Raw genomic sequence first — 20,371 nt, forward strand, 5'->3', positions numbered from 1 at the left:
CCGGAAACACTATTCTCGAACACGACACCGCTTCCGGTGTGGGCACCTTCTTTGTCTCCGGCCCGACGTATCGAAACCACTAGTAGTCGTGTTTTCTCTTTCTTTCACGTTTGAGGATATATTTGCATATATATCCACATTTTTCTTCTATTGAATGACAGTCGACTCGAAAATATTTATGCCTAAAAGTAAAGCGCCGAAAATGGATGACTTGGACTACAGTAAGTCGCTAAAATAGGAGCTAGTTTTATGGAGACGTTATCATGTAGCTAGCGGCGGCTAGCCCGAGTCGCTTTTCGCTTGTTATTTGATTGGGTGTGACAAAGAGGGAATTCACTACACAGTTAAACGTAAACGGGCAGGAAAATGTACTTAAATACATGTTAAAATTGTAGAAAACAGTCTCGCCGTGGCACACTTCGACTGACGCAGACGTTAGCCTAATATCGATCGGTTCGGCCGGTGTTTCAGGTAAGGCCGGCCGGTGGACAGTCGATTGGGTTTCACGTTACACTGCGTCTTAATCTTCAAAATGCTTCTTAATCCTGGCTCGTTACAAGCCGTTTGTTATTGTTTTGTTGGATCCGGGCAGTGGGCGTGGTTGGTGGGAGATGGTGGGGGCAGTGATGAGTTTTGTGTGTGTTTGTTTTGGATTCGTGGTGGTGAACTAGAGGTTGAGAGTTTTAATGTCAACTGTTGTCTTTTAAACCCAGTCACACATAAAGGCAATTTAATGTCTTCAAGAAGATGTTTTTGTGAAGAAGTGGGTAGGTAGCTGGTGTAGCTATTTTTTTTTTAAACAGCTTGGGGAACCTGGAATTGAACCCTGTACCACACCTGAGGCACACAAGCCCACCACTAGTTCACCGTACTGCATTACATTAAGTCATATAGTCAAAAATAGGTAATAATACAGCCCTCAGAAGACATATCCTTAGGGACAGTTAGTGGTTTCTTCCAGTGATGCCAAACAGGATAAGTTGTATAGAAAATGGATGGATGGATAACTTGTCCACACCATTGTATGTTTAATTTAATTCTGCTGCCCAGCCCATGCTGTTGCTTTCCCGTCTCTTTTTAACTTCCTGATAACAATGGCAGTAATCTGTCATTCCCAATGTGAGTAACAATGTTGCCGCTGATTTATTTTAAGATAATAAAGAGACACCCCTGGTTATATTGTGAGAGCGCAGTCAGTGTTTGTCCTATCTGCTGCGGCAGAGCTAACGGCCTCATTCTTCTTGGCTTCCCCTCCCTTGCAGTCCCAGTAGACCTGAGCCCAGAGGAGCGCTCGGAGCTGGAGGACATCCGCAGGAGGAAGGGGATCCTGATGCAGGAGATCCAGAGGCTTCGCGAGGAGCTCAGGGAAGCCATTTTGGAGGTGGAAGGCCTGGAGGCCAGCACAGAGGGAAGGTGAGGAGTGGACAGGGAGCCCGGGAAACACCATCTATGTTAGCATGTTGGCTAACAGTCTTTCGATTGTGGCAATCACACCTTATCTTATGTCCACTGTGCAGTAAAACACTTCAGAAAAATCGGCATGTTGCAATGGGAAGGAAGAAGTTCAACATGGATCCTAAAAAGGTAGGAGTGTTCAAATATTGCTTTAAAAGTCTTTCAGTGGGGAGCATAGATGGTGTTTGTGGTTGCAGGGGATCGTGTTTCTCGTGGAGAATGAGCTGCTCAGACACACTCCGGAGGACATCGCTCAGTTCCTCTACAAAGGAGAAGGCCTCAACAAGACGGCGATAGGCGATTACCTGGGAGAAAGGTGCTGCATTTGAATCTATTGTGCGTCTTTATCCCGTTATGCTTTTTATTTATTGCTGCGCCACTGCTGTGCCGCAGGGACGACTTCAACATCAAAGTCCTGCAGGCTTTCGTTGACCTGCACGAGTTCACCGATCTCAACCTCGTCCAGGCCCTCAGGTAAGCGTAAGCTCTGAAAATGAGACCCATCAAATGTCTTGTTTGGAATTCTGCCACTCTTCGCAAGACAATCACGCGGCGTAAAGTGGCAAATTCTCGCATGCCATCCACAACAAACTCCATTTTGCAATCGGTGGGATTTAATGCTGGACTTCGTGCAAGCTACCATCTGCAATGCACAAAAAGCTGCTTCAAAGACTAATGTATGTTGCGTAACTGACATGTTTGCAGACAATTTTTGTGGAGTTTCCGTCTGCCTGGTGAAGCACAAAAGATCGACAGAATGATGGAGGCCTTTGCACAGAGATACTGTCGCTGTAACCCTGGCGTCTTCCAGAGCACTGGTAGACACATACACACACACACACACGCGCTCTCGTTTTTTTTCTTGACTTTCTGCTCCTGCCACTGAAAGTGAAAATACATTAATTTTTGAGTGCACTATTTTACATTTAGTGTCAAAAGAAAAAGTCACCAATGCAACTTTCTACCGCATATTCAATGTGACTGCAGCTCCTGACCTCACTCACTAGGCCACGCCCCTTAAAGATACACAACACACAGATGTTCTTGTGTGCGAATGTTAAGGGTTGAACGACTAAAGTCGAGTTGGTTGTTATTTTTTAGAACCGTACGGCAGTCTCCAGCTTTTTTTTTTACGCCACGGGACCGGTTCCACAGAAAGACATATTTTGACGTGATGTAAAACAAAACAAAAACATTTGTCAGTTTCACTTTGGCATTTATTGCATTCAAGGATAGACTACAATGGCCATACTAACTGGTCTCATTTTTGGTCAAATATTTCCCCACACATTGTTGTTGCAAGTCTTGTGTCATTTTGATGAGATGCCAAAACCACATGGTTACCTACCGATTAGTCAACGTAAAGCTTTAAAGGGTAACTCAACACAAAAACTTTTTTTTTTTTTTTTGCTGATAAACTGTATAACTGGTGTCTACAAATGCTATCTATATGTCGTGGTCATTATTTTTGACGTTTTAGTGAATGTTTTGTTAAAAGCTTGAATTTGGGGCCAAAAATCGTGTGTTTGGTGCCATTTTAAGGTTAAACATTGAGATAAACACAATTTGGCAGATTGTCCTCTCATTACAACGAGACGTTACAGACTTCCGTCACTTATGGATCGTGACGTAGTCGCGCCCGCCACCCAATCGGCTCGGTCTCGTACACACCTGCTTAAACGCCTTCTTAGCGAGTTGCTGCTGTCAATCACAGCCAGACCACGCCCAGCCCTCTTCCCATTCACAACCCGGTCGGTCTTCTAGGCAACACCCCCTTTTGAGCGCCGATTTCAAATCTTAGTGAGGGGTGGAGCCAAGAGTCTGATGTCCTGTTGAGTCGATGAGTATTGAAACCAACTCACTAGTCGACTAATTGGTTCAACCCTTAGTGTGTGTGACTTTCGGCTTTTATTTCCGCTTTATAAAGCCAGTTTATTTCATTACATTCTTACATGATTATTTTTGTTCAATACAGCGCTATTTTTATTTTTTTTAAATGCATCAATGTGGTTGCCACTTTTTGTTAGTCAGCCTTCGTCGGTCTTAACTCTTTGACTGCCAGACGTTTTCAGAAACGGGTTGTCGCCAGTGCCAGCCGATTTTAAGCATTTTGACTGATCTTTCAAGGTCCATAGAAAATTATGTGTTTGGACTATGGAAACACACATACTACCAAATGAAAGATTGGACTCTCATCTTTCATCAGAAAAAAAAGTTTGTTTCTACCTTATTCCGTTTTTCAGTAATCAACAATATAAAATAGTTAGTTTTACCTCTGTTTTGAAACAAACGTCTTTTAACGTCTTTGGCACTCCTCCATAGGATTTTATTAAACGTTATTTAACGTTTTTGGCAGTCAAAGAGTTAACTTTGATTTGAACTTGGCGTTTGCTTCCAGACACGTGCTACGTGCTGTCGTTCTCCATCATCATGCTCAACACCAGCCTCCACAACCCCAACGTGCGGGACAAACCGGGCGTGGAGCGCTTCATTTCCATGAACCGCGGCATCAACGACGGAGGGGACCTGCCCGAGGACCTCCTGCGAGTACGCGAACCGCCGCGCCGTCCCGCCGCCGAGACGTCAAACGCTAAACGTGATTGTTCTTCCTCTTTTTTTCTCATTGGAGAACCTGTACGAAAGTATTAAAAACGAGCCCTTCAAGATCCCCGAGGACGACGGCAACGACCTCACGCACACCTTCTTCAACCCCGACAGAGAGGGCTGGCTGCTCAAGCTCGGTGAGGCGGCGGACGCGCTGCACACATTTGACCGCAGATGAATTTTGAAGTTTTGCTGTTCTCTTCTTCTGGTGTGGTTTCTACCTGACAACAAAATGGCGACCGAGTGACTTGCTGCGGAGCTGTTTCTGCATGGCATGGCGGGGCGGGGCTTGTGATGTGTGTCACTAATGTATCATGTCCTCCCTCCCTCTCTCTCTCTCTTCCTCTCTCGTCTCCCTCTAAATAAACCCGCTGGTCCCTTTTCATCTTCCACTTCTTCTCCTGCGATTTCCACCTTCCGCTGCCCGCTGCTTGTTTTCTCAGGAGGTATGTACTGACCCAAGTTACCGTTGCGTTCGCGTGCGTAGAGAGCTGGTTAGCTGCTAGAAGGCAAAAATTTGCATGCGGGGCGGCTCGGCCTGATTGTAGTCTCTCGGTTTCAGGGGGACGAGTGAAAACCTGGAAAAGGCGATGGTTCATTCTCACAGACAACTGTCTCTACTACTTTGAATACACAACGGTGAGTCTGCACACTTCCCTAACGGAGTCGCGCGTGTGTTAAAACAAACGCGCTACCTTGATTTTTAACTGGCTGATTCCAAACAGGACAAAGAACCCCGAGGCATCATCCCCTTGGAGAACCTTAGCATCCGTGAGGTGGAGGACCCGCGCAAACCTGTAAGATCACATTCCGCGCAGATTGTTGTTTGTTTTGCCTAGGCTAGATTTAGCCTGCATGATTGGCACAATTACAATATAACCTTTTTTTTTTCTTCTTCTTTTTTTTGCCGTCAAGTGTTTTTATTTCATGTCGCATCCTATTAAGCCGCTCTAGTCTGGTCCCAACCAGGCTTGCTATAGTTTAAAAAAATAAATAAAAATAAATAACCTTTAACTCTTTGACTGCCAAAAACGTTAAATAACGTTTAGTAAAATCCTATGGAGGAGTGCCAAAGACGTTAAAAGACGTTTGTTTCAAAACAGAGGTGAAACTAACCATTTTCTGTTGTTGATTACCGAAGAACGGAATAAGGTAGAAACAAACTTTTTTTTCTGATGAAAGATGAGAGTCCAATCTTTCATTTGGTAGTATGTGTGTTTCCATAGTCCAAACACATAATTTTCTATGGACCTTGAAAGATTAGTCAAAATGCTTAAAATCGGCTGGCACTGAAAACGTCTGGCAGTCAAAGAGTTAATTTCGTTTATTTTTTAACATTTATTTAGTTGTAATTAGTTTTCAGGCTGTTTTAGTTATTTCAAAAATGCTTATTTTTAGTTCAGTTTTACTATTAGTGTTAGTTTGAAAGAAAAAAAAATTACGTGTGCAATATTTAACTCATTCACTGCCAGCCCAGATAAAATGAATTTTTGACGTCTATAGCCGTCACTGGCACTGAATGAGTTTGAAATTGGTAACACCCTTCTTAAGTGTTGCGTTTCGGCTAAATTAAATGAATAAGCAGGCAAGGCGAGCCATTGGAGCCGAAAGTCAAACACGCAAAATTGGCACCTGCAGCGACGTCACCTGGAGGTGCTTTTCCATTGGCTGCTGCTAGATGATGTCACTTCTGTGCGACACACTGTCAAAACATCCTTATTCCGGGCGGAGTCGTTACCGTCGCTTGCCTCCGGTGCAGGTTGGGGGTGAGTTCGCTTCCCCGCCTGGGAGACCATATATGTGTGAGCGCACAAAAAAAAAAATCCTCATTCCATTTAAAAAAAAAAATAATTTTTTTTTAAAAAGAGCGAAAACAAAAAACAAACAAAAAAATTCCTTATTCTGGTTAATATTGAAATAAATATTGAAATAAATCACATTTAAAATTAACTCCAAAGGCTCATGTATTAAATGAATTACCAAAGACACAAAGTGAGGACATTTTCACTATAATTATAGTTAGTTTTGTAAATGTAAAATGTAGTTTCAGTTAGTTTTTGTTTTTTTAAAAGCATTTTATTTTATTTTATTTTTTTTGTTCACAATTATTATTATCATTTTTTTTAGATTTAGTTAGTTTGAGTAAACTTAAAATAACCTTGGTCCCACCAGAACTGCTTCGAGTTGTACATCCCCAACAACCGCGGTCAGCTGATCAAGGCATGCAAGACGGAAGCGGACGGCCGGGTGGTGGAGGGTAACCACATGGTGTACCGCATCTCCGCCCCCACGCCCGAGGAGAAGGACGAGTGGATCCACAGCATCAAGTACGTCGACAAAATGGAAAACGATGCATATTGTGTACCTCAAGGAATTAGAATACTGTGGAAAACGGAATTTATTTCAAGGGAATGTCGACCTTAATCATTTCTTCACAATAATATGATACATGTGACCTCACTTGTCTAATATTACATTTGTGGAGTTATGAAGCAAAATCCAGCCGTTTGTATCCATCTCAGGGGGCGGCCATTTTGCCACTTGCTGTTGACTGAAGATGACATCAATATTGCTCAGGGCACCGGAAGTGACCAATCACAGCTCACCTGTTTTCTGAAGCTGAGCTGTGATTGGTTGTTACCCGAGACCTGAGCAACTGTGATGTCATCTTCAGTCAACAGCAAGTGTCAAAATGGCCGCCGCCTAAGATGGATTAAAAAAGTTCCATTATTCTATAGATTCACTAGACATCGTGAAATATTTCATGTTTTTGGCACTTTTGGGCCTCCATCACAGTGAGCCGTGTAGCATCCATTTTGACTCAAGGCTTGTGTGTGCGCACGTGTGTCACGCCAGATCTGCGGTCAGCGTGGACCCCTTCTACGAAATGCTCGCCGCCAGGAAGAAACGTATATCGCTGAAGAAGAAAGAAGAGCAGCCCTAGAGTATTACCTCCGTCCTTCTTCTGTTATCCACATCTTCCTCCCTCCAAACTCCTCCTTGTCCCCATGGCAGCCATGTCGAACACACTCGCCACCGTCAACGCTGCCCACGACGTCCGGGGGGGGCGAGGAACCCGAAACGGGCCTCCATGCTGTCCTGAGAATATCTCAGAGGAACTATTCTAAAAAGCCCCCCCCCCCTACATTTAAGGCACAAATGCTCATCATATACAGTGTTCCTCCAAGTACGTGCGATTTTTGGGGGAGGGCGCCTGTCCTATTTTGGTGTTTTTACTGAAACCTGAAAGATGGCGACAAAGCACTAATATAAAAATGGTGATTTGGTGCCATCTTGTGGCATGGATGTGCTGAGGCTCTATGTTGAATTGAGGGGAGGCGTTTCGATGAGATGGGCCAAAGCCCTGGTTAATAATAAAAATAAAAGAATAAAATAGAAACGTAGTGCTTTGGCTCCATCCTCTGGCATCTTAGGCATAGTATTAAATCACTATTTTCCTGTTCGCCAGGCTTTGGGTGCAAGCCCTTTCCCTTACTTCAATGTACGGACTTGGCAAAGTCATGAGTAATCAGTGTCCCCCAAAAGTTCTCCATTTACCTTTGGATGCCACAAGATGGCAGCACAGCACTACAGATAAAAGCTCCTCCCAAGATGGCGCCAAAGTAGTCCTTAAGGGAGTATGCGATGTTGCGTTGTAGATGTTTTAGCCCTACTTTTCTATGAGACAGGGCCTTGGCGCCACCTTGTGGCATCTTATACATTTCAGAAAAAGCAACCAAGAACAGTGAGTGACAGGGTGCGTTTCAAAAAGAAATACATGAATTTACAAGAAGTGAATCACAACTGGGTTTACCCTGTATAATAATAATAATAATAAGCAATTGTTGGACCCAGATATAGCCTCCCTCCGACATTGCATCATCACACCAGCCTACAATATCGACAAGTAGATGAAGACGTTACATTTTGGCCTCCTCAACTGGCCTCTTGTCATAGGCAGCTCATTACGATGTATGACGTTTGTTTGTTTGTTTGTTTGTTTTTGTAAATAGATGTCAGCATATTTTTTTGTTTATGGCACACTTGTAGAGACCATTTAATTTATTGTTCCTGTTTTGTACGAGCTACTGTCGGGAGCGCACGTTGACAGGCGTTCAGTCGCCCAGAAGTCTTTAGCGCGTGCCTCGTTGCCTAGTAGAAGAGCCGCCAGGATGTTTTTCCGCTTTTGCCCGGTGAAGCACAAGTGTCCATGAAATGATTTGATACCTTTCTTGCGTTTCTTCATTCTTTTGCTTCCGGGTCGGTGTCCACGGAACACAAAATATCCGCCGATCCAGCCAGATGAAATGCGTTCTGTGACCTTGTTTTTTTTTTTTGCTGAATCGGCTTTGACGTGTTCATGATTTTTTTTGTAGACGGTAACTAAACTAAAGCGATGTTATTTGTTTTACTGCACTTTATTATTTGTTGCGCATCGGTGAAACGGCTCACCAATAAGTGTTGAGAGCAGCGCTGGGGAACCGTAGGAGGACATCTTATAAACACATTCGTTAAGTCGATATATCATATTTTGAAGGCCCTCGTAGGACTTTAAAGCTGGTTCCCCGCTGCACGTTGAGATATAAAATGCTCAGTTTAAACTTCAGCAGTTCACAACCTTCATGCTGTATAATTGTTTTTTTTAGTAATAGTTCTTGATTTAAAAAAAAAAAAAAAAAAAAGTAGCATGAGGCTGAATGATGAAGCTGATCGTATTTGGACCTTTACAGCCGCGGCGGCGGTCAAGCTGATGAACAAAAACTTCGTGAGTTGCCTTTTACATTAGTCGTTTCTCTCCCAAAGCTTACAAAGGCTTACACGGCCTTCCGCGTGTCCCGTTCATTGCTTATGCGTATTTGCCTGCTGGCCGCCTTCGGCCTTCTGGGGATTCTTGAAGTGCAAAGTTGCCAAAAAAAATACAAAACAGTTAGTCAAAATAGCAAAATCTTACAAACAGTGCACACCGAAACTCTTTTGTTTCAGAGCCACCTCTTTCTGAAAATGTCTTTATTTTGTATTTATTTATTTACCTATGGTGAGGTGAAGACAGAGCTAGATGTAAATGTAGCAAGCGGTGCAAACCACCAACACACACACACACACATTGGTGCCAGTAAACTACTGTGTAACAATAAAAAGATGATGATTGACTGTTGATTGATGTGTGTTTATATTTATTTCCATTTGAGCAGCCCAAAAATATGAAAAACAGAACTAATTTTAGGGGGATTTTTAAATAAAATTGCTGAATGTGTTACTTTTAGTATTTGCTTTATACAGCATATTGCGTTTTAAAATATTTGAAATTTGCAGGTTATTTTTTTTATTTTTTATTTTTTTAAACACCCTACCCAAGAATAAACTATCAGAAAAGGCTTTAGTCATTTTTTGAGACCATTTTGGAAAACCCATCTCTTAAAAAAAAAAAGTCTCGTTTGCTAGCAGTTTATCTTCATGTTAGCAAACGACCAGATCGAGCAATGAGACCTCAGGCCACCGCCGCTGTGAGGATTCTGGCGTGACATGGAATTAGCAACATTAATTGGACAGGTAAGTGACGTTTTTTTATTGTACATTAAAAATTATAAAACAACAAACCGATAAATTTAGTGTTGTACTGACACTACTACAAATAAATCATGCTATCATCGTTAGCAGTTCTGTGCTAATAGTTTAGCTCGCGCTTTTGTCTTACTGTTTTCTGTGCAGTGTGCACTATTCGTTATACTTTCAAGAAGTCTTTTGTGACAAAAATTCACTTAATTGTATAAAGTTACACATTATATAAGGAAAAAAGCAACGCGACAAAGTTTTATATACAGTACAGTACAGTCACAGTTCATTGTTTTTACGGGACATAATTACAATTTTCAATCAAACGATCAGTTGTGTTTAAACATTGTTAAAAAACACTCAGTAAAATCTACATAATTATGCATATGTCTAACAAAATGATGACAATTTCTTTGGTTATTTAGCTGTATTTCATGAGGAAATCTTCCAGATAATTTTGTCAACACATTGTTATAACAACGTAAACTATTGTATCTAAATTACGAACAACATGACAATATGTCACAGCACCAAACTAATATTGGCCATCAGGCCACTATGTTGCTACAACATACTTTAAAAGTGAACACAACAATAACAAAAGGAGGGAAAAAAGGTCAAAGAAAGGCATTCATTCTCATTTTGAGGCATTTTATAAAGTCTTTGACCCCCATTTACAGTATTACGGTCTTTTCTGTTATCACCTTCAATTTTGATGAACTTGAGTCTTTTTCAGTGACAGGGTTCGAGGGCGTGTCTCACCACGCCCCCGTGCAGCTCCATGTCCGCGTCGGACCAAGAGATGACGTCGCCGGCCAGGTGGCTGTTGCACGACGCCAGGCCCTGGATGTCAATCCCTGTCAGGACCGAGGACCACATCTGCACATCGGCCAACTCCCCCACGAAGGACTGCGTGGCGTCAAAACGCCCCCCCAGAGTGTCCTGCAACCAGCGGAGGTAAGTCAACCAGTACAAATACTAATTACTAAACTTGAGTAGTAGTTTGAACTCTTTTTGGTGGTATAAAAGTTGAGCCAATGCCAGACAGTATGGAAGTTAAACTTTTTTTTATGCATATATATCTACGTTAAAAAAAAGTTTATTTAAGAGTTGAATCAGTACTAATACTTTTACCAAAGTCTAAAAATATTTTTTGACGAGAGCAGTGAACCCTGCAGTAGTGATTTGCTGCCATCTTGTGGCATCTTAGTGCAAGGGATCTTGCCTCCAAATCAAAACATTGATTAGATCAATTGATTAGAAAATCTCTTATTCATTTGTCTTCACCTGTTCCTGTCCCAGGATGAATACCCCTCCTGCTCTAAGGGGATGCCAGGGGGCGAGATCCTCGCCGGACCCCCGCAGGTCGCCATCTTGGTAGGCCTCCCAGTATCCGTCCCGTGTGGACCACGTCACGCACACGTGGTGCCACTTGCCATCACTCAGCGTCACAGGCAGAGACACGGCCTACAAAAAAAAGGTTAGTCACAAAAAATCAATAATAGGGATGGACCGATAATCGGCGCCGATATTCAGCATTTTCTGAATATCGACATCGGCCTCTTTTTTTGTTTTGATGGCCGATATATTAAAAACTGTTATTTTTGCTCAGATGGGCGCTTTTCTCCTCCATCTGCTCTGAGTCAGCAACTGTTGACTCACTGCAGCATTGGCCCGCCCACAGCACCATCTGATTGGTTGCTTGTGCAGTGCTAACAGCCAATTAGCAGCAGTTAGCGGCTATTAGCCTGTGAGCTAACGGTTAGCTCGCAGGCTAACCTACTAGCCGTTTTTTAGCGGCGATTTGGGGGTTAGCGTGTGGGAGAACGGTTAGCCCGCGAGCTAACAGTTAGCCGGCGAATTTGCGCCTATTTGGGAGTTGGCGTGCGGAAGCCACATTATAGTTGGTGCAAAAGCTGATGGCAAATGGAATTAGCAGCTATTTGGGAGTTAGCATGGGGTGAATGGTTAGCCTGCGAGTCAACAGTTAGCTCGCAAATTAGCGTCTATTTGTGAGTTGGCGTGCGGGTGAACGGTCAGCCCACGAGCTAACTGTTAGCTTGCGAATTAGCGGCTATTAGCTTGCGAGCTAACCGGCTAGTTTGCGAATTAACAGCTGTTAGGTTAGCTCGTGGGCTATTTGGGAGTTATCCCGGGGTTAGCGTGTGGGGGAATGTTTAGCCCTTGAGCTAACAGTTAGTCCGCGAATTAACGGCTATTTGGGAGTTAGCGTGCGGAAGCCACAATATAGTTGGTGCAACAGCTGATGGCAAACAAAAAATCTTTAACATGTTGCAAATCACAAAAGCTGTTTAATAAACATGTCCTTGAAGACATTTAAGCAGTCAAGTGCTGGAGTTTTTAATTATTAGTTTATTCTAAAAAAAAAAAATGATGCCAACTTTTTTTTTTCTGCAAATGTATATCGGCTTCAAATATCGGTTATCGGGCTCCCTGACTACCGATTATTGGTGTCGGTATCGGCCTTGAAAAAAGCATATCGGTCTATCTCTAATAAATAAATATTGGGACATCAAAATGTCCCACAATGCATCATTCTACTCTAAGGGGCTAAAAGGAGACCTTGAGTCCTCCCCTTACCTGGTCATCGATCAGCAGCTCCACGGGGTTTCCCCCCCACTCGATCAGAACCACCTCGTTAGCCTGGCCCGGCGCCGAGTAAGAGAACGGCGTCCCCATGGCGGGCCCGGCGCCGGCCTTTAGCCGCAGACACAAAGTGAGCGCAAAGATGTCGCTCGGCAGCGTCCTCTTGATGCGCGCGTGCATGTAGTTGGTGCGCATGGGGAAGCTGAGCTGGAAGGCGTCGGCCTCCTTTTTGGCTTTGGAACCTGAACCGGTCGAGGAAGGACAGTGGGCACTTTATTGATAACAAAAGACAACATGTGAATGCTGTGGATTTGCAGTGATGACTAGTTACAAAATACAATACATGGTTGCTCAGCTTACTGGAGTAGGTGTGTTTTACTCAAGTATTTATATGTTTCTGTCATCCATTTTACTCTCTACATTTGAAAGTATATTAGAGTGAACTTCCACATATTCGTCCTTTTCAAATGGACTTATTTGCGGATTATTTTTGGAACCTTTACTCTGGTACACGCTGTGGAACTACACTGAAGAGAGTATTTCTACTTTACTTTTAACAGAGTATTTTTTTCCACAACTATCTGTACTAATATGTTTGTGCTCAGTACTTTTCCCACTTACTTTACTTTATACTTTTACTTAAGTAAATACATTTAGTCAGTAGTTCTACTTTTACCTCTGTATTTTTACACACACATTTTTGCTTCTACTTGAAGCACACTTGTGTGAGTATTTTGCTACCTCTTGTACTTGTACAAAAAAAGTAGATATGTTGAATCAGTAGTAGTTTTACCACAGCATTTAGTTTTACACAAGTATCTGTACTTCTACTTAAGTAGAGTCTAAGTACTTTTTTGAATCTTTTGCATTGTTTTACTTTTACCTAAATATGAGTTGAATCACTACTTTACTTTTACCAGAGTATATCTAACACAACTATATGTACTTCTAATTAAATACAAAATTTGTGTACTTGAATTAGTAAAGAAGTTGTATCAGTACTTCTACTTTTACCAAAGTATTTTTTACACAAGTATTTGTACTTCTACTTAAGTACAGAGTGTGAGTACTTTTACACCTCTGGTACTTTTTTATTTTTACGTGAGGGAAGTAGTTGAATGACTACTAATAATTTTACCAGAGTATTTTTACTCAAGTATATGTACTTCTGCTTATGTACAGAGTGTGATTACTTTTGACACTTCTGGTACTTTTTTACTTTTACTTGAGAGAAGTAGTTGATTGACTACTAATACTTTTACCAGAGTATTTTTACTCAAGTAACTATACTTCTACCTAAGTACAGAGTGTGAGTACTTTTGACACCTCTGGCACTTTTTTACTTTTACATAAGTGAAGTAGTTGAATGACTACTAATACTTTTACTAGATATTTGTACTCAAGTATCTGTACTTCTACCTAAGTACAAAGTGTGAGTACTTTCGACACATCTGGTACTTTTTTACTTTTACGTGAGGGAATTAGTTGAACAACTACTAATACTTTTACCAGAGTATTTTTACTCAAGTAACTATACTTCTACCTAAGTACAGAGTGTGAGTACTTTTGACACCTCTGGCACTTTTTTACTTTTACGTAAGTGAAGTAGTTGAATGACTACTAATACTTTTACTAGAGTATTTGTACTCAAGTATCTGCACTTCTACCTAAGTACAGAGTGTGAGTACTTTCGACACATCTGGTACTTTTTTACTTTTACGTGAGGGAATTTGTTGAACGACTACTAATACTTTTACCAGAGTATTTTTACTCAAGTATCTGTACTTCTACCTAAGTACAGAGTGTGAGTACTTTCGACACCTCTGGTACTTTTTTACTTTTACGTGAGGGAAGTAGTTGAATGACTACTAATACTTTTACCAGAGTATTTTTACTCAAGTATCTGTACTTCTCCTTAAGTATATTGTGTGAGTACTTTTGACGCCTCCGGTACTTTTTTACTTTTACGTGAGGGAAGTAGTTGAATGACTACTAATACTTTTACCAGCATATTTGTACTCAGGTATCTGTACTTCTATTTTTACCAGAGTATTAAACATCTGTATTTGTACTTTATCCTCCATTGTGTACCTGTCAAGTGAAGCTGGTTGAGCAAGTTCTCCAGTTTGTTGCTGTGGATTCCTCCACGTGGGAGGTAACCGTGACCGTCCGCTTCATTGTTCTCATGACCGCCGCGGTCACCGCCGTCACCGCCGTCGAGGCTTCCGTCCCCGTGATGGCTTCCGTCCCCGTGATGGCTTCCGTCACTGTGCTCGTCAAAGTGTTCAGTGTGGTTGGCGCCGCCGTCGTCCGTGTGGTCGTTGAGGTGGTGGTGGTCGTGCGGGTGCAGCTGCTCCTCCAGAGTGTCGATCTTCCTCTGCAGAAGCTCCCTCAGAGAGCTGGAGGAGGTCAGGGACGAGTTCCTCTTCTGCTCGGGAATTACAAGACGCGGCGGCGGCGGGTGGTTAGAACCGTCTCAGGTTTGAATTTTGTCGATAAACCACCCAAATTAACAGGATTATTTTCCTTCTCACGTGACATTTACATAGCTCTTGTTGCTAGGCAAAGTTCATAGGGCTCACTAATGAGTACAAAAAAATGAAACATAAAAATGATCCCTGTGATTGACAGGTGATCCGTCCGAGCTGTGCTCCGCCTCCTGTTGGTCAAGAAAACGGCGTGTTTGTGTGTTTCATTGTAGTCATGGATGTGCCTGTCAGGTAATCCAGGCTTTGTGCATGAGTGTGGCCTGATTACCTCAGTCAAGGCAGATCACCATAATTACTACTGATCTTAGACCTATGCTACCCTCCCCTCCCCCTCGTCCCGCTGTCTTTCTGTGTACTTTTTACTTCTTGGCCTATTATTGTGTTCTATTGCTCTAAAAACATGAACCTACCAAAGGAAAGATTAGAGTCTCTTCTTTCATCAGGAAAAAAAAGTATTTTTCTATCCATTTCCGTTTTGTAGCAATGAGCATTAGAATAAAGCTAAGTTTCATCATTATTCACAAATCTGTTTAAAACTGTGGGTTAATCAGCTTGTTTGCAACATGGCCCTGGTTGATCTCTTATACTCTGCTGCCACCTGCTGGCCGTTTTTTGCAACAACTGCCATTGCTTTTAGCGACATCTTCAGAGGCTGCATCTTAGCCTTCTGTATGCTCTAGCATAACAAAAAAACAACAACGTATAAATACGATTTTGGGACCACGGTTGTATTTAAAATAGAACGTTTTTATACGTTTTTGGGAGCAAGTGGCGATTTTGCCCATGCCGCATCTCACCTGCAGGTTGTCCAGCCTCTCCTTGAGCGCATGCAGCATCCTCTCCATCTGCTCTGGTGAGGACGTGACATCCCCTGAGCTCACGTGTTTGACGACATCCTTCTCTTGGTGCTTCACGCCATGCGCGCCGTCAGAATGCAGCGAGTCCGGTACGTGGTGTCCGTGGTAGGCGCGGTCCGAGGGCTCGCCCGGTTGCTCGTCGTGAGATGACCTGGCGAAGCCCTCGCACAGGACGAGCTTGGCGCTCAGCTCCCTGATGGTCTCCCTCTGGTCCAGGATGGTCTCTTTCTGGCGCACCAGGCTCTCGCGGAGGTGCAGGATGGTGGTCTTGGCCTCGTCGCTGGCGCCCCACCAGCCGGCCGGAGGCGCGCTTTGATGGTGGGCGGCGGCTCCCCCTGCGCCAGGACCCGCCGTGGGGAAGCAGGCGGGGTCAGCGTCAGGCGGAATAGGGGTGCAGAGGAAACGCGGCTGTGCGGCGTGGTAGTCGTTGAAGTCCGACGTGGAAGACGCGGGCAGGAGGAGCAGAGAGAGGAGGAGGACGGATGCATGAGTCGTCCTTGTCGTCGCCATCCTTTTGTCTTGGCACGAATCATCAAAGTCGAAAGTCCATTGTCCAGGTGGGTTGATTCTTGGTTCTTTATGGATTTCAGGGACGAAACTGCAAAACAAGAATTTCAGCTGTTTGTCTGCCCTCAACTACCAAACCCTCGATCGGCAAAAATCCATTGCACAGTTGAAGTCATACTCGAAAATCAGTGTCAAGAAAAAGTGAGGATATCGTGTAACGTCACTTAGAGGAGCCGGAAGGATTGGATGTCTCTAAAAAAAAATCCGAACTAGGATGTGTAACGAAAGTGGTTTTGATTTAACCGAACCAAATTGAATCGTTGTTGCGTTATTTTTACTTTCCGATCGGCTCAGGAAAAAAAGTGGGTTATGATTATCGTAAATGTTAAACCTGTTCAACAATTACGATCGCAAATCCTGTCGTGTGTGGATAAGAGATTTTAGCCGGAGTTTGGTTTCAGATGCAACAGACATGGGAGCAGCAGATCGGTACTCTTATTTATAACTTAAATAGTATATTACTGCAAGACTTAATTTTAACATTAACACTGTGGTTAATTATATTTTTGGTTTGGTGGGGTGCAGTGTATATAGATAGACCCGATATGTTTTTTTTCTGCACCGATATCGATGCCGATTATATTAAAAGTCAAGGAGGTTGACAACCGATAGTCATTTTCAGTAAAAAAAAATTTTTTTAATATATATATATATAAATGAAAATCTTTGATGTAATGTCTTAAAGCATTAATGCTTATTGAACTTTTTTTTTCAAAATGTAGAAGTTTTTGTTTGTTTGTTTGTTTTTAAATCTTAGACAATATACTTCATTTTAAATTTCTAAAAGCAGAAAATTAATTACCATTAAATGTCTTTGGAATTGCAAAAAAAAGTCAGAAAATTAATTTTAAAAAGTCAGAAAATTATATGACTATAAAATGCCCCAAAACAAAAGCATAAATCCTGAAAATTACCAATGAATGTTGGCAGAATAGCAGAAAATTCTATGTAAAAAAAAAATCCAATAATGTAAGACAAAAGGTAGAAGAAAATGAATGTCTACATATTGGATGCTGCATGTTGTTCTGTTCTGGTGCAGCTTTAATTAGCTCTAACACTAACACACTATTTCCTTCATCGCAATCCTCAAATGGGAATGTTCAGGAAGCTCCCAAGATTATCAGTATGTCTTAAAAAATTTAATGAAAACTTAAAGAAGTAAATACCATAACTCTGCCCCCCCCCCCCCCCCCAAAAAAAAAAAAAAACTCAAACAAAAACAAAAGCTTCACAAGCTTCCTAGGGTCAGCAGCATCTCTTATAAAGATTAAAGACTGAGATTAAAATGGTTTTAGCTTTACCTTTTTATCGGCCGTCACATTTTGGAAAAAAAGCAGATACTGATATTTGTCCAAATGCTCAAAATCGGCGCCGATTGTCAGTCTATCTAAAATAAATAAATAAATAAATAAAATAAAATACTGTATGTGCCTTGGCCAAATAAAGCCTGAGAAACACTGTCTTAAGGGGCAAATGCTAGCTTGAAGTTGTGAAATCAATCCCACTGTGTCTATTTATATTTACAACGATGAACAAACATGAAATATTTAACAGGTCCTGCATTATACAAGGTGGGCATTTTCAAATGGCACACACGTGACACTCGCCGACCACCTGTCGCTTGCAGTGACCTATGCACAGTTACAGTGTGCGTCTACGTGTCGTTTGCAGCATGTCATTGTAAACGCACATCTTTATGTTTGTTTTTAGCTGCATGATAACATTGGGTTGAAAGCCGATAAGGACGTTGCGGCGACCACTGAATGCGCTTTGCTTCCTTTTTGTGAGTGACGAGGCTTATCGGGGCCAGACAGATGGTCCGAGTAGAGAAGCGTGTCAACACCAATCTCGCCTCCAGCCAGTTGATCAGTTTATCGGCACCCGCAACCAGCTCAATTAACCTAATTAGCAGCACTTTGTTGCGCTAGCTTAGCCTCAGATCACTGGGATTCTTGGACCTCCTCCTCAGTCTCCGCATGTGTGTGTATGTGTGTGTGTGTGTGTGTGTTTTCGGTAATCCACGGTGAGGTTGCGGCGCCATATGGTCGAGGTGGATATTTAAGTAGCACCATTAGAGGTCAATTAAAAGCTGACAAGTGTGGTTAGATGTGTGATTAAAAGTCGTGTAAATAGCTGGGAAGCATTTCAGTGGCAAGAGCCGGGTTGAGATCATTTTTGTGTGTCATCGTTTCTTGGAAACGTACATGCATTTTCCTTTACTTAATTACTTATTTCTTGTAATTTACAACTTTTTTTCTAGTATGACTTTTTCATGTAATTTTACAACTTAATGTAACTGACAAATTGCAATATTCTTCTTGTAAACATTTTTTTCACATTCTATAAAACTCCACAAAATTATACCTTAACTTTATTTATTTATTTATGTATTTATTTATTCTTTTTATATTATGAGTTATTCATGTTAGAAATACTTATGACTTTTTTCTTGGAATTTTACGACTTTTTTTCTCATAAAATTACAATTTAACTCTCTTATAATTAGGACTTTTTTGTCTCATATTAGTACGCTTTTTTGCATAATTGCAACTTCCAACTTTATTCTGATAATATTCAGATTTTTTCCACCCATAGATTATAACTTAATTCTTATAAAGTATACTTTGACTCCTTGTAGATTTTTACACTTTATTTTGATTTTTTTTTGTAATTAAAAAGTGAGATTTTATTTTAGTAATATTATTACTTTCATTTTATTATAAACATTTACTTAACGATCCAAAAATGACTACTTTTTTCCTCATATTTGGACTTTTACTTGCATAGTTAAAACTTCTCTCATATTATGACTTTATTATCACAATATTACAACTTTAATCCAAAATATTACAACTTCACTCCTTCATTTGTATCAATAACATTGTGCATGTTAAAACGGTTGTTAAACCTGATTTTTACGGACTGCGCTAAAAAAATCTTAGCTCTTCCTCGTGTTTTGTGTTGAGAAAATCCGAAGTGTTCTTACCTGATGTTTTCAAGCGTCCACGCACACGCAGTCGAGTTGTACGCACACTGATCAGACTGAGAGGGATTTCCTCTTCCAATCCCTCCCCCAGTGTCTCGCTCTTCCCTCCTCCTCCTCCTCCTCCCTCTCGCTTTGAGGCCCCGCCTCCAATGAGCCCGCTTACCTTCCAAGAACGTGACTTCCGTACCGTACCTGTTGCCGTCGTCTTGGCAACTACCGGACATGCCGGCACGCCAGCGACTGACCTGATGGACGCGAGAGGTGGCGGCAGGACACGTCGCTGCCTTAAAGGTCAAAGGTCAACTAAGCATCTCACCCAGACAAACACTGCAGCCTGCCTGATAATCAGTGCTCGTGAGAGAAAACTTAATGTGCTATGAATAGGGTTTAAAAATAATAATAATTAAGAACATTTTCAGTACATTTCCATGGAGAATTTTAGAAATATTCCAAATGGAAAATGATATGTAATGTGGGAATTAACTGAGAAATGAGGGTTATTTATTGTAATAGTCATATTCAGCATCAAATATAAAGATGTTTAGTCATAAGCAGACATTCATGTAAAATAGAACGTGCTCCTTGCTAATATCACGTGATAATTGGATTGAGTCACTTGTATGTTAATAGGTCAGCGTGAGTCTCCTTTAGAATTAGGTCCTAAGGAAGACACACAGACAGAAAGACAGACAGCTTTAGTGCTTACATTCAAGCACATTAGACTACAGTTGTTGTGAGACTAAATAGTACATAACAATCCATCCATTTTGATAGCGCTTACTCATATAGCTTAGCATTTAGCGTTACGTTAATGTAGTAAACAAGTACACGTACCAATTTATACTTTTTTTAAATTTATTTTTACTGTAATTATGACTTCACTCCAGCGTTGCTGTTGGCATAGATTAGTGGAAGACTAAAACTCATTCTGACATATCGTGGCAAAAATAGCTGAAAACCCAGGACTAATATTGACTTTCCTTAAGTATGAGAAATTTGGTATTTTCAAAAATCCTTAGCTAATACTTACATGCATTCGCCTTATAATATACTTTGACATGCCTTTTTGTCACTGAATTTAAATCAAGATCAGTAGATGACTTTTAATCACTTTTTTTAAAAAAAAATTTGCCTCTATTAGCAATAGCTACTTGACGCAGTTTGCTGGATTAGCATTGCGTGAGTGACAACGTTTTTGTTTTTCACCAAAGTGGTCTTGTGTAAACTGGAAGCTGCACTTGCATTTATTGGAT

The 20,371-nt window shown here is 41.5% G+C and overlaps 2 protein-coding genes across 2 annotated transcripts; one reads left to right on the forward strand and one right to left on the reverse strand.

The window, feature by feature from the left end:
- Window positions 1-25: 25 nt before the first annotated feature.
- cyth2 (cytohesin 2) lies at window positions 26-9,214 on the forward strand. The gene is made up of 12 exons (XM_077575372.1): window positions 26-221; window positions 1,263-1,413; window positions 1,518-1,584; window positions 1,653-1,771; window positions 1,849-1,929; window positions 2,161-2,273; window positions 3,854-4,002; window positions 4,085-4,196; window positions 4,622-4,698; window positions 4,785-4,856; window positions 6,232-6,386; window positions 6,916-9,214. The coding sequence occupies exons 1-12, from the start codon at window positions 155-157 to the stop codon at window positions 7,001-7,003; spliced, it is 1,251 nt and encodes a 416-aa protein (XP_077431498.1). The 5' UTR covers window positions 26-154; the 3' UTR covers window positions 7,004-9,214.
- A 396-nt stretch (window positions 9,215-9,610) lies between these two features.
- LOC144057605 (neuronal pentraxin-1) lies at window positions 9,611-19,236 on the reverse strand. The gene is made up of 6 exons (XM_077575371.1): window positions 19,119-19,236; window positions 15,506-16,163; window positions 14,311-14,647; window positions 12,214-12,461; window positions 10,900-11,079; window positions 9,611-10,554 (listed from the first exon to the last, which is right to left on the reverse strand). The coding sequence occupies exons 2-6, from the start codon at window positions 16,073-16,075 to the stop codon at window positions 10,345-10,347; spliced, it is 1,545 nt and encodes a 514-aa protein (XP_077431497.1). The 5' UTR covers window positions 16,076-16,163; window positions 19,119-19,236; the 3' UTR covers window positions 9,611-10,344.
- Window positions 19,237-20,371: the final 1,135 nt, after the last annotated feature.

The sequence above is a fragment of the Vanacampus margaritifer genome, chromosome 9 (genome assembly GCF_051991255.1).
Source record: "Vanacampus margaritifer isolate UIUO_Vmar chromosome 9, RoL_Vmar_1.0, whole genome shotgun sequence".
NCBI classification, from domain to species: domain Eukaryota; kingdom Metazoa; phylum Chordata; class Actinopteri; order Syngnathiformes; family Syngnathidae; genus Vanacampus; species Vanacampus margaritifer.